The 12,423-nt window shown below is 43.1% G+C and overlaps 1 protein-coding gene across 8 annotated transcripts in view; it reads right to left on the reverse strand.

The window, feature by feature from the left end:
- Positions 1-1,846: 1,846 nt before the first annotated feature.
- The window catches only part of bmal1a (basic helix-loop-helix ARNT like 1a), a 56,186-nt gene continuing 45,609 nt past the window's right edge, over positions 1,847-12,423 (reverse strand). For 3 of the 8 annotated variants that reach the window (XM_079682896.1, XM_079682898.1, XM_079682899.1), the window contains 9 exons: positions 11,753-11,902; positions 8,774-9,020; positions 8,210-8,316; positions 7,977-8,127; positions 7,817-7,896; positions 7,045-7,153; positions 6,668-6,761; positions 3,716-3,809; positions 1,847-3,644 (listed from right to left, as the gene is read on the reverse strand). In XM_079682896.1, coding sequence (XP_079539022.1) covers positions 3,487-3,644; positions 3,716-3,809; positions 6,668-6,761; positions 7,045-7,153; positions 7,817-7,896; positions 7,977-8,127; positions 8,210-8,316; positions 8,774-9,020; positions 11,753-11,902 — 1,190 coding nt within the window. In that variant the 3' untranslated portion in view covers positions 1,847-3,486. The other 5 variants (XM_079682897.1, XR_013808460.1, XR_013808461.1 and 2 more) reach the window with 5 other exon arrangements.

The raw sequence follows: 12,423 nt of genomic DNA on the forward strand, positions 1-12,423 counted from the left end.
GGATAATCCAGTTTTTTGGGATCAAACTGATCCCAATCTTGTGTTGTCGGTTGGAACTACCCGTTTTGAAGATTTGATCCAGATTAAAGCTTGGATTGGATTTCCTGATCTGGTCGGATATCAAAGTGATCCTTATCCTGTTTTTTGGTTTTTAACTCCCCAAAATCGGAATCTGATCTGATCAGATAGGGATTAAAAGTTTTGAACTCCTGGACCCTGGAGATGACCTGACTCTAGGATGAAGATTAAATATGGAAATGCGTCCAGTTGAAATCATAATTTCATGCAGAGTAAGGTCATGCTTTAAATAATGTTTTAGGTCACATGATGAGACGACAAATAAGCTGCAGGGCTTCTGGAGTTCTCTTCACTCTGTTTTCTTTCGACCTGACCTCTTTAATAAGGAGACTGTGAAGCAGCGGTAACTGGCTGGTTAAATGACTCCTCGTCCCTGAGGCCACTACCAGTTTTTTGTGCCAATTTGCTGGATTTATTTGTCAATAGCGTTGCTGCACAAAGTGATAGCCCTCTAGTTTAAATCTACTACCCAAAAAGAAACATATGGAGATGGGTTACTATTTAAAAAAAATTGCAAATCTATTTGGGAACAGTGGGGCCGGGCCTCAAATCCTATAGAGGGGGTCCGGGGGCATGCTCCCCCGGTAAGATTTTTAAAAAAATGTTGGACTTAAATGCATCAATCTGGTGCATTTTGAGGGGGAAATAAAGAGACTACACCCATATGAAACAAAAATGTATACATTTAAATAATCATAAAATCATAAGTACATGGCCATAACCAATAACATACAATATCCAATATGAAAAAACATTGAAACTTGTTTATTTATTTGTTTTTGGTTCATTTATAGTTGTGAGTGTGTCTGGGCTCCTGAATCGGCCTCTCCTGTCTCCCTCCTCTCCCCCTGCTCCTCTTTGAGGCAACAGCAAAGACTAGTTTTAGCTCTCAACAAGTTTATCTTACCTTTTTTCACCTAGTTAACATTTTGTTTGTATTATTCATGCATATTTTACTAATCACTACCCCCTCAAATGGAAATATGTGTTTACATAAATGGTGAACGAACCGTTTGAGACCCACTGAGATAACTTAAACTAAGTTAACTATCTAAAGACTCAGAGAGTAATTTACCTCACCAGAGCTGTAGTTATCAGCCTCTCAGTCTGACAGCAAAGGACTCTCCCTCCACCTTGTTGTTGAAACAGCTCCTTATATCCGTTAGCGCAGCTAGCTAGCACCAGATGCTAACAACAATACACGTAACCGGTGCACGCGCTTTCTCGCTCGCGCCACACATACACCAACACACACCCTCCCGAGCTTGAATGACACACAGAGACCAATCGAGGGCATTAGTATGATCTGTATGAAAGTGGCAATGTCGGCAGGCCACTTCATGTAGACAGCCAGTCACCCTCTGTGAGGCAGAGTCAGACCCACATTTGCGCTGCGTTGCGTTTACAATATATACGTATATTGCCGGCACCACATGGGTAAAAATCAGAAGTGCCGGTACTGCGTACCGGTGAGTACCTGCCCAATTCAAGCACTGTATACACAGGATATATATATACATATATATATATATATGTATATATATATATATATGTATATACATATATATATGTATATATATATATATATATATATATATATATATATATATATGTATATGTATATGTTTGGTACAGATCCAATACAAAAAATCTTATTACAATTGTGACACCAGTCAATAGGTAAATGTTTTCAAATTGTGCAGCATGATATGTATTTGATGACTAAACAGGAAAGGAAGATTGCACAGTATGGACAGAGACCATCATGTCAAAAAAGACAGAAACCAATCATTTTATTTTAAAAATATTTCACTGCCGATACAATACACTCATATATATTTGCATAAAGTATACTCTTAACATGATCATATTTAAAGATTTAATACATTATTGTCAGATGGGGGGGGGGGGGGGGGGGGGTATCAACAGAGGGAGCACTGTATTGTAGTGTGTTGTAAAAACATTGAAACAGAAAACTACAGAACAGATGGAGACCTGCCAGCTGCTGCCTGATTGGAAGAGGACCGGAGGGGGCGGGGCGGGGTGGGGCGGACACACACACACACACACACACACACACACACACACACACACACACACACACACACACACACACACACACCCACCCCCCCCACCCCCCCCCCCCCCCCTGGGACATGTTTCTGCCCTCACCCCACCCTCCTCTCCGCTGGGTCGTTTGTATGTAGTTCTAGTACTACAGTGTATGTTAGTGCTAAACAGATATTTGTTGTCAACATACTGTAAATATCTGCGGAGAAATTAACTTGGAGGTATTTCATCTTTCCCAAACTTGGCAAAACAAGTTAGTTCTGCGCTGTTCATTTTTTAGAGCTAAACGCTAGCCAAGGTACAGACATATACATTTAAATTTAAATATTCAGAACACTAAGGCAAAGAAATAGTTCCATCAGAGCGCTGACCCAGAGTCAGTGTGACTGCATCACTGGGTGCTGCATGTAGTTCTGCTGTGATGGAGGAGGGAGACCCCGTGACCAGACCACCTGTGAGAGGGGCAAGCTCAGCTGCTGCTCTGTACCTCATGTTAGGTGTCCCACTGGTTTAATATTGATGGACTCCATCATTTGGGACTTGTACTGAGCTTAAGGAGTATTAGTTTTGGACAGCATTCAAATGTGTAGTCAAAACGTATTGGATACTTGAATTCAGAATACACTCCTGATCGATGATTTAGTGAGGATGAATTGTAGAGTGGCTTTTAGAAAAATGACAAACGTTCATGTTGGTTTAGGAAAAAGCAGGAGGCAAACTGAAACAGATCGTGGGAATAAAGTCCTCTCTCCCAGGGGAGCCTCCAAAGGAGAACTGTTGTGTGTTTGTTTCCATCAGCCGGTACAACAGGCATGTTTGGTGGGGGGCACCTTAGCCGTGTGTGTACGGCATCAACTTCTTGTGAGGAGCCTCAAGCGTACAGTTAGAGAGGCGATCCCCCCCGGCGTTCCCCCCACCACAACAACAAACTTCAACCAGTGTTAGTCAATGCCTCAGAGTCCTGTGTTGGTGTGGAGGGGGCCAGAGACAGAGTGAGACAGAGTTCAGTCAACCACCGAGAGCACTGTTTCCTGGAGACCCCCCCCCCCCCCCCCGAGGCTGATACAGTGTGCAGATGCCAACACTGCAGAAAGGATCATCCTAACACATTGGAGGATCTCTGTATAAAAACCCTGATGAAATTCAGGGTCAGTCCTCCAGCTACAAGGAATGATGAACGAAGTGCAGGTGTGAAGCGTTCAGACTGAAAGACCCTCCTGCCCTGCAGTTCTGCAGCCTCTCTACTGGACCATACATGTGTTAGATGATGTCTCTGCTGTGTGGTCGGGGGGGGGGGAACAGCCAGACTTCACCCCCCCCCCCCCCCCCCCAGCTTCCTCACAAAGGCCAGGGCAGGTCGCTGAAGTCCACGGGTCCCCCCAGCCCGGCGTCGGCCTCCAGCAGGGACATGATGACCGCCATGGCCGCCTCGTCGTTGCTGGGGCTGCTGGAGCCCGGCTCGTCCATGATGTCTATACTCAGGTGGGAGTTGTCACCTGGACAGAGGGGAGGAGTCAATGAGAATCCACAAAAACATCACAGAGAGGTGTGTGTGGTGTGAACTCACTCATGATGGATTGGTTGGAGTAGGGGTAGCCCACTGAGTCAGGTCCAGGAAGGATCCCAGTGCTCGGGAGGTCAGGTGTCCCTCCGTTCTGAATCTCCACACACACACACACACACACACACACACACACACACACACACACACACACACACACACACACACACACACACACACACACACACACACACACACACACACACACACACACACACACACACACACACACACACACACACACACACACACACACACACACACACACACACACAATGACACCACTTTAGGATTTTTGAAATAAATAGCTAATATTAGGCTATAAAGAAACTACATCACAGTCACATGACTTCACGTCACCACCTCTAAGCTAAAGGTGGCTAATGTTGGGCTATAAAGTGGGGTGACCAGACGTCCCCGTTTTCCGGGGACAGTCCCCGTTCGTATTGGCCTGTCCCCGGTTGAAACTGTCCCCCTTTTTTAATATACGTTAAAAACACATAGCAAGGTGAAATAAAACGTTTCATGTCAGGAAACACTGGGTAAACAGACTGTTGTCAAGCCAGCCCCCACTTCGGAAAACACAGTCAAGCCAGCCCACACGTTGTATTGCGGTGCGCGAATATCCTATGTGTGGTAGAGGCCTGTAAAAACTGCCTTCAAAATAAAATCGTTTACTCGGTCAATAACAAATATACCTAAAAAACACACCAAACATATTCATATACTCTGGAGCTTACATTAAGAAATATGTACTATATAATGTGATCAATAATAATTTAAAACAAACTACGTATAACTACCACATTATAACTGAGTGAATGTAAAATGTAAGTATACAGTTATGAAGACATATCTGACATTTCAACTGGGTGACTATTTAAAATGTATGCTGTTTAAAATGTGAAATTAGATCTATTGTCCATCTATATTTTGATTATTATTTAATGGAAACCGTCCATAATCAAAGAGTCATTCGAAGTCCATCAAATACTTATTTCACTTCAGGGTGATAGCAGGAGACCCCATCCAGTCAATAGAGAAAATCAGGACAATCTGATGTAGAATTTCAAAATAAAATACTTTTGAAATCTCATATATGGACTATCGTCCTTCTGTTTTTCTACAAGAATAAATAAAAAACGTTCAAATTATCAAAGACTTATTTCACTCAGAGAGAATCAGGACAATCTGATGTGGAGTTTCAAAATAAAAGACCTTTGAAGTCTCATATATGAGCTATCATCCCTGTTTTTTAGATAAGAATAAAAGAAAAACTGTCCAGTATCAAATACTTATTTCACTCCAGGGTGATAGCAGGACACCCCATCTAATCACTGAGCGAGAATCTGGACAATCTGATGTACAGTTTCAAAATAAAAGACCTCTGAAGTCTCATATATGAGCTATCGTCCTTCTGTTTGTATCCAACAGTTCAAATGTTCGAATTACATTGAACCAGAATTGTCCCCCTTTTTTCTTTAACAGTGAAGAAAATTGGATATGTTAATGATATATTGACCGCAAAACTCAAAATGTCCCCGGTTTTAAATTTGAAAATCTGGTCACCTTACTATAAAGGAACTACAGCACGCTCACATGACTTCACGTCACCACCGCTAAGCTAAAGGAGGCTAATGTTGGGCTATAAAGGAACTACAGCACGGTCACATGACTTCACGTCACCACCGCTAAGCTAAAGGAGGCTAATGTTGAACTATAAAGGAACTACAGCACGGTCACAAGTCTTCACACCACTTTAGGATTTTGGAAATAAATAGCTAATATTAGGCTATAAAGAAACTATAGCACGGTCACATGACTTCACGTCACCACCGCTAAGCTAAAGGTGGCTAATGTTGAACTATAAAGGAACTACAGCACAGCCACATGACTTCACATCACCACCGCTAAGATAAAGGCGGCTAATGTTGAGCTATAAAAGAAGTACAGCACGGTCACATGTCTTCACACCACTTTAGAATTTTTGAAATAAATAGCTAATATTAGGCTATAAAGAAACTACAGCACGGTCACATGACTTCACGTCACCACCGCTAAGCTAAAGGTGGCTAATGTTGGGCTATAAAAGGAACTACAGCACGGTCACATGACTTCAGGTCACCACCGCTAAGCTAAAGGTAGCTAATGTTGGGCTATAAAGGAACTACAGCACGGTCACATGACTTCACGTCACCACCGCTAAGCTAAAGGTGGCTAATGTTGGGTTATAAAGGAACTACAGCATGGTCACATGACTTCACGTCACCACCGCTAAGCTAAAGGCGGCTAATGTTGGGCTATAAAGGAACTACAGCACGGTCACATGACTTCAGGTCACCACCGCTAAGCTAAAGGTGGCTAATGTTGGGCTATAAAGGAACTACAGCACGGTCACATGACTTCACGTCACCACCGCTAAGCTAAAGGTGGCTAATGTTGGGCTATAAAGGAACTACAGCACGGTCACATGACTTCACGTCACCACCGCTAAGCTAAAGGCGGCTAATGTTGGGCTATAAAGGAACTACAGCAAGGTCACATGACTTCACGTCACCACCGCTAAGCTAAAGGCGGCTAATGTTGGGCGTGATGACGTTTAGTCGTCTCATTTAGACATTTGTTAACAACCTCCGTTTTTAAATCCACCAGTGGGGTATTTACTGACGTGTTTTATGTGGTAGTACAACATTTTAAAAATCAAAAATAGGTAAATATTGAGATGAGGGAACAGGAATTGCTAGAATGCTAACTCATTCCCAGGTTTAATTCCTGAACAATTCTATTAGGAATTATTCAGATTCACAATATGATTCAGTCAGATTTAAAAGAACAACAACTATGGAGAGTGTGTGTGGTGTGTGTGTGTGTGCGTGTGTGTGTGTGTGTGTGTGTGTGTGTGTGTGTGTGTGTGTGTGTGTGTGTGGGGGTGTGTGTGTGTGTGTGTGTGTGTCTTACCTTCTTGCCCCCTGGGGAGCAGGTGTCCGGCGGGGGAGTGCTGGTGATGTTCAGAGGGCTGGAGCCACAGCTGGAGGGGGAGGAGCCTCGTATCCTGACAGAGACACACAGGGTCATTCCCTCATCATGCACACACACACCAGCTGTGAGTCACTTCTCCTCACAGGTAGAAACATCCAGACCCTAGGGCGCACAGCCTACATTTAACAACTCTGTGTGAGGTGCAAGCGTTGCAATGACGATAGATAGATATTGTCAGTGCAGACTGTTTCAGCATAATTCTAACACCACAGCAGCTGTCTGAGTCGGCATTATTTAGGAATCAATACTCAGTGCGAGTTTCCTCACCTCCCTGGTTCTGATTCTGTCTTTCTCACCTCTGGATCTCCATCACCTCCTCTGCGATCATGCGTCCTATTTTCCCGGCTCCTGCTCTCGTCCCCCCAGGGATGCCAGGGACGGTCTGCAGGGCCCGCCTCCCTCCTCCTGCCAGCCAACAGGAGAAGGACAATTGAAAGGATTCACAGCATAGATCAGGGGTGTCAAACTCATTTGAGTTCAGAGGCCACATACAGCCCAACTTGATGAAGTAGGCCAGCCCAGTAGAATCATAGCATAATAACCTATAAATAACCAATAACTGTTGATTTAGAGCAAACAAGTACATTCTGAAAATGTTCACATTTAATGTACTCTCTTCCTGCAAAACAACCTGAAATCTCTAAAGAAATATAAGTGCAATTCCAACAATATGATGTCTCAGTTTATCATTTACACATGTGCATTCAAACAGATCACAGTGTGTCTACAAACATTTAGTAACCGGTGTCTGGAGATGAACAATATCATATTTTAGTATTTCTTATGAATAAAACTACTTGTCAATATACAGAAATGACTTTCCATTTATTTCCACATCTGTGTAGTAATCCTGACACCACCATACAAACTAATATTAGGAAGGATAAGCTATCCCGCTGCCTTGTTAATGTATAACGTGTACAGAATACATAGAAGTTGTGAAAAGAATGTCTTCTCTGTCATTTTCACACTTTGCTACACTGGCATAGATTGTGGTTGTTGTTGTTGTTGTTGTTGTTGTTGTTGTTGTTGTGATGGTGTGCATTGTTTGCAGCAGTGTGTGTATACCCTCTGAGGTGAGAGCACTGTCCATGCTCTGTGGGGAGGCCGCAGACTGAGGGTAGTCGGGTCCCTCCATCATAGGACACCTGCACAAAGAGACACGTTTAATACTTCACAGTAGGACACGCTCCATCAGTTTCAGAGGTGGGGGTGTTTGTGGACTTACGACACAACGGTGTTGGTGGACACGATGTACTCCACCTCCTTGGTCCAGGGGTTCATGAAGCTGAACCAGCGGCTCCTCAGCGTGATGAAGGAGCCGTCTTTGATCTTGAACTTGTAACAGTTGGTGTTGATCTTCTCTCTCATCTGCAGCACTGTGGACACATCAAACATATTGAAGAGCTCTGCTGCGTTCAGGTTCATTAACATCTGGAGGTATTTGTCTCTGCCACAAACCCTGCCTGTGACACTCTGCCAGGTGTCCAATGTCGTCCTGGTGGAAGTATTCATAGAAGGAGGTTCCCAGCAGTTCCTGGGGGAGGTAGGCCAGGATGGCAGTGGCTCTGTGGGTCGCAGAGGGTTATTATGCATGTCTTAAGAAATTATGCTGGATTACAGTGATACTGACTCTCTGTTCATGAGGACAACCTTCCCTCCTCTCACTTAACCGTGTAAGGAGCCCTTTGTTTTTCAGATTGGAAAATATACCCATCTAAACTTCATAAAGTTTTAGTTGGGACTGAAATGTGTTGGTATGAGCATTGGTATAATAACCTATTTGTGATAATTCATATCAATACAATTATTTAAAATTAAAATAACGCACTAAAAAGGCATTTAAGATTCTTCCATAAGGTCAGCAGTAATCTTACTGCCAGAACAATCAACGTACCAGCATGTAGATTCCAAAAAGCAACATTTTTTAAAACCTAGAAAATGTAATATACACATAGATGATACATATAAATATGTAAATAAGAATAAAATCAAGTAAACACACACACTGGTTGACAGTTTCACCTCTGGTCGACGAAGACGAACTTCCCGTCGATGGCGTGTCGGGACACGTACTCGGTGGGCTTCACACGGATGTCGGCCAGGCTGGGCTGGGGGACGATGTGGGGGTGCAGCCGGCCGATGGCCACCAGGCAGCTCAGGTTGCAGCCCTCGTTGTCGGGCTCGTTGTCCTCGTCCAGACCCATCTTGGTGGGGGGCCAGCTCTTCAGGTAGCCCGTGCTGTGGATGGTGCAGAAGCTCTTACGATCGGCTGCAATGAGAAGGGGGGGGGGGGGGGCAAAGACAGAGTTAGAGTTAAACAGGAAGTGGAATCAGAGTTTAAAGACCATTCAGAATTATTAAACTGCTAGGCACATTTGGAAACGGGTTCATATATTATTATTTTTTATAGGCTAACTGGTCCATATAATAAAAAAGACTCACTTTATCTTGGGTCCTTGTAAGAATGATTTGTTTTCTAAATCATGTTATAAAAGTTCAATAAAAGATGAAATATTCTTCACCAAATGAAAAGGTATTGTATCACTATGGAGGGGTTTATAAGTCACTGAAATACAGCGTCATGAAATATTCAGCTAACACTAAAAGATTGAACATGAATGGTGACGCTACTCTGGGCTGCGTGACTGTGCTTGAATGGCCTGCAAAAAAAGTTTGGACTAGAAATATGCTTAGTCAATGCTGGGGTCGGGGAGAGTAAACTAAGCAGCAGCTAGATAGAGTACATGCTTCCCCTGATATGTAACCACTGCAGAGCAGAGCAGACTTCACTTGTTGCTGTGAATAATGCAGCAGGAAGATCTTTGTTTCAAAAGCCTTTCCACCTCTTTAAATCTGCACAGCACTCCACTTTCAATATGGTATTTGTTGTATTGTATTTGGTAAATACACCAGCTTTGGGATGAACTCCCCTCTCTCTCGAGCAGAAACAGGAAATGCCGTAACTTTTTGTGACAATGGTTCCAAATCACCATCTCTTGGACAAAAAAGAATAACTCAAATATAACTCAAAAAATCTTTAATAGCGTTTCATTTTCTGTAAATCTTCTTTTTTTTTAATCAGATGTTTATAAGCAGCTTAGTTTTTGAAAAGAGTCTGAAAATATACAAGACTTTACAATCAAATGCACACGTTTACCGTTTTCTAGATTCAACACGGGTATATGATGGTAACCATGACGTTGTTAACATCTGTATGACGATGTTAAATGTCTCTTGTTATGCAGTTTATCTGTGTGTTTCCTGACGGACACACACAGCGTTGAGTCGGTCAGGTAGAGCAGCAGGTGAAGTCAGGTGATGCAGACTCGCTGTTGGATGGCTTGATAAGCCACTCCCCCTCCACACTCATTGGTTTGGAACAGCACTAAATGAGGCAGACCCTCCACGCAAACGAAGGGGGGGTATGGGCGGAGGGTTTGGAATTGGGCCAAAAGCAGTGGTTCTCAAATGGGGGTACGCGGACCCCTAGGGGTACGTTGGAGTACTGCATGGGGTACGTGAGATTTATTTTATGTTAATGAAAAAAAGCAACTTAAGTAATGCATTTAAACAAACTACTAATAGTAGATTAACTACGGTATTCAAAGGTTTACAGTAATTCTGGATAATAAAATGGGAAAAATAAATGGGGTGCTCTCTTTTCCTCTCCCTCTCCTGACAGCCCGTCAGTGTCGTGCAGCTCGCTGAACCTGTAATAAGTGACCCGACAGTAAAGAATAAATACATGTATAACTAGTTTAGCTAGTTCCAGAGTAGATACACTAGCTAAGTGTGTTAGGTCTAACTCTTAGTGTATTTTGCTCCGCTCAACGGTCCGTCACAGCGGGGGAGCTGTGATCCGAAGAGCTGCGTGTTCTCCGTCAGCAGCAGCTGATCTGATCTCTCTCTCGTGTCTGGTTATACTTCACTCGCGTGTATCTCCAAATATATCAGATCTAGCTAGTTCTAGTTAATTATATGACTGCCTGCTTATCAAAGGACACCTAAACAATAAGCGTTGCTTGGCAACGGCGTGTGGCCGCAAAGTATAGCGCAGCATTATGCATACAGTATGAGGGGTCAAAATCCCATGCTCATAAAATGCTCATATATTTGTCTCTCTTGCCACGCCCCAAAATAAATGAATAAATATAAAAATGTTAGGAAAAGTAACAAAGTTTGAGCAGTGTGGGTTTTATATTAACAGTTACACATATTTCAAAACGCGAAGTGTAATAACTGCAGGTTGCCTCCCTGTCAGAAGGACAAAGCTCCTCAGTGAAGCTCAAGCCCATGTTTCCCACTAAATTGTAAGTACAACTTATTAAAAAGATCAGTTCAATGCAACTAATGTCGTCTTAGTGTTCTTGCATAATGTTAAAATTGGTTTGCCTTCCTTTTTTTTTCAAAGGGGGTACATTATTGAAAAAAGTTTGAGAACCACTGGCCTAAAGAACCGGACTCCCCGCTCCACTTCCCAGTACTTCCACTGTGGGGCCCTTTGTATGTGGATTGAAAGCAACACTGACCATCTCTAGCTTTGTGTGTTAGTATTTTGAATTCATGCTAACATCCCATCTTCAATCTGATCCATCCTCTCATGGTGAACGGTTGCAGGTTAATTTCGTAACCATGTTGACGTGTTTGAACATCAGCACATCAGTGTCTGAAAGTATAAAAGGGTTTCAAACTGAGGTGTGTGTAGTGCTTGTATTCTTACTTAGTAACAGCACAGCAACTTATCCACCTCTGCTCCAGAGCAAGAATCCAGTTGTTCTATTGCTCTTTGGGATGGGTTCAGGGAGCGTTAAATGAATATGTCAATATATGCGCTTTAGGCCATGCTCTTGGTTGTGTAATGGAGATGGAGAAAAACAGAATGCTGTGGGTTGAGTCCAGAAGGCAGAGGAGTGTCCTGGACTGGAGAACCTGATGTGAAGACGCACAGAGCTTTGTGTATGCAGCTTTACATTTCATCACGTTCTAGAGAACACTCTGTACCTTTCTTCTTGGAGCAGGTGGAGGGAAAGTCTTTGTCCTCCACTTTGACAGAAGGCCTGTTGCACTTCATCCTGCAGAAGAACGAGCGTCTGGCTCCAGAGCAGAGTCTGGAGGGGCCGGGGAGGATGTCCGTCTTCACCGGGAGCCCAGCTACACACACACACACACACACACACACACACACACACACACACACACACACACACACACACACACACACACACACACACACACACACACACACACACACACACACACACACACACACACACACACACACACACACACACACACACACACACACACACACACACACACACACACACACACACACACACACACACACACACACACACACACACTATTTTCATCATTCTCAAAGGCAAAACAATAACGTGTGTGTATTCTAATAATGTCCCACCAACATGAAACTCCTGTAGTTAAATATAATGTTGTATTGTTATTCAGTTTCTTTGTTAATGTATTCAATGATGCCCAGTTCAACCTTTCTGCATGTATCGATCCATAGATTTTTAAAAATAGTTTGTTCCATTATCTAATCTTTAAAACTATACCAGCCATTGTCTGTAGTTGTACTTATGTTGCACCATTATAGCATTGCATCCTTGTAAAAGCTGTTTTGTTCAAAATTTGAATCAGACTTCTCTCTT

Source organism: Notothenia rossii (assembly GCF_949606895.1).
Source record: "Notothenia rossii genome assembly, chromosome: 5".
Taxonomy (NCBI): Eukaryota; Metazoa; Chordata; class Actinopteri; order Perciformes; family Nototheniidae; genus Notothenia; species Notothenia rossii.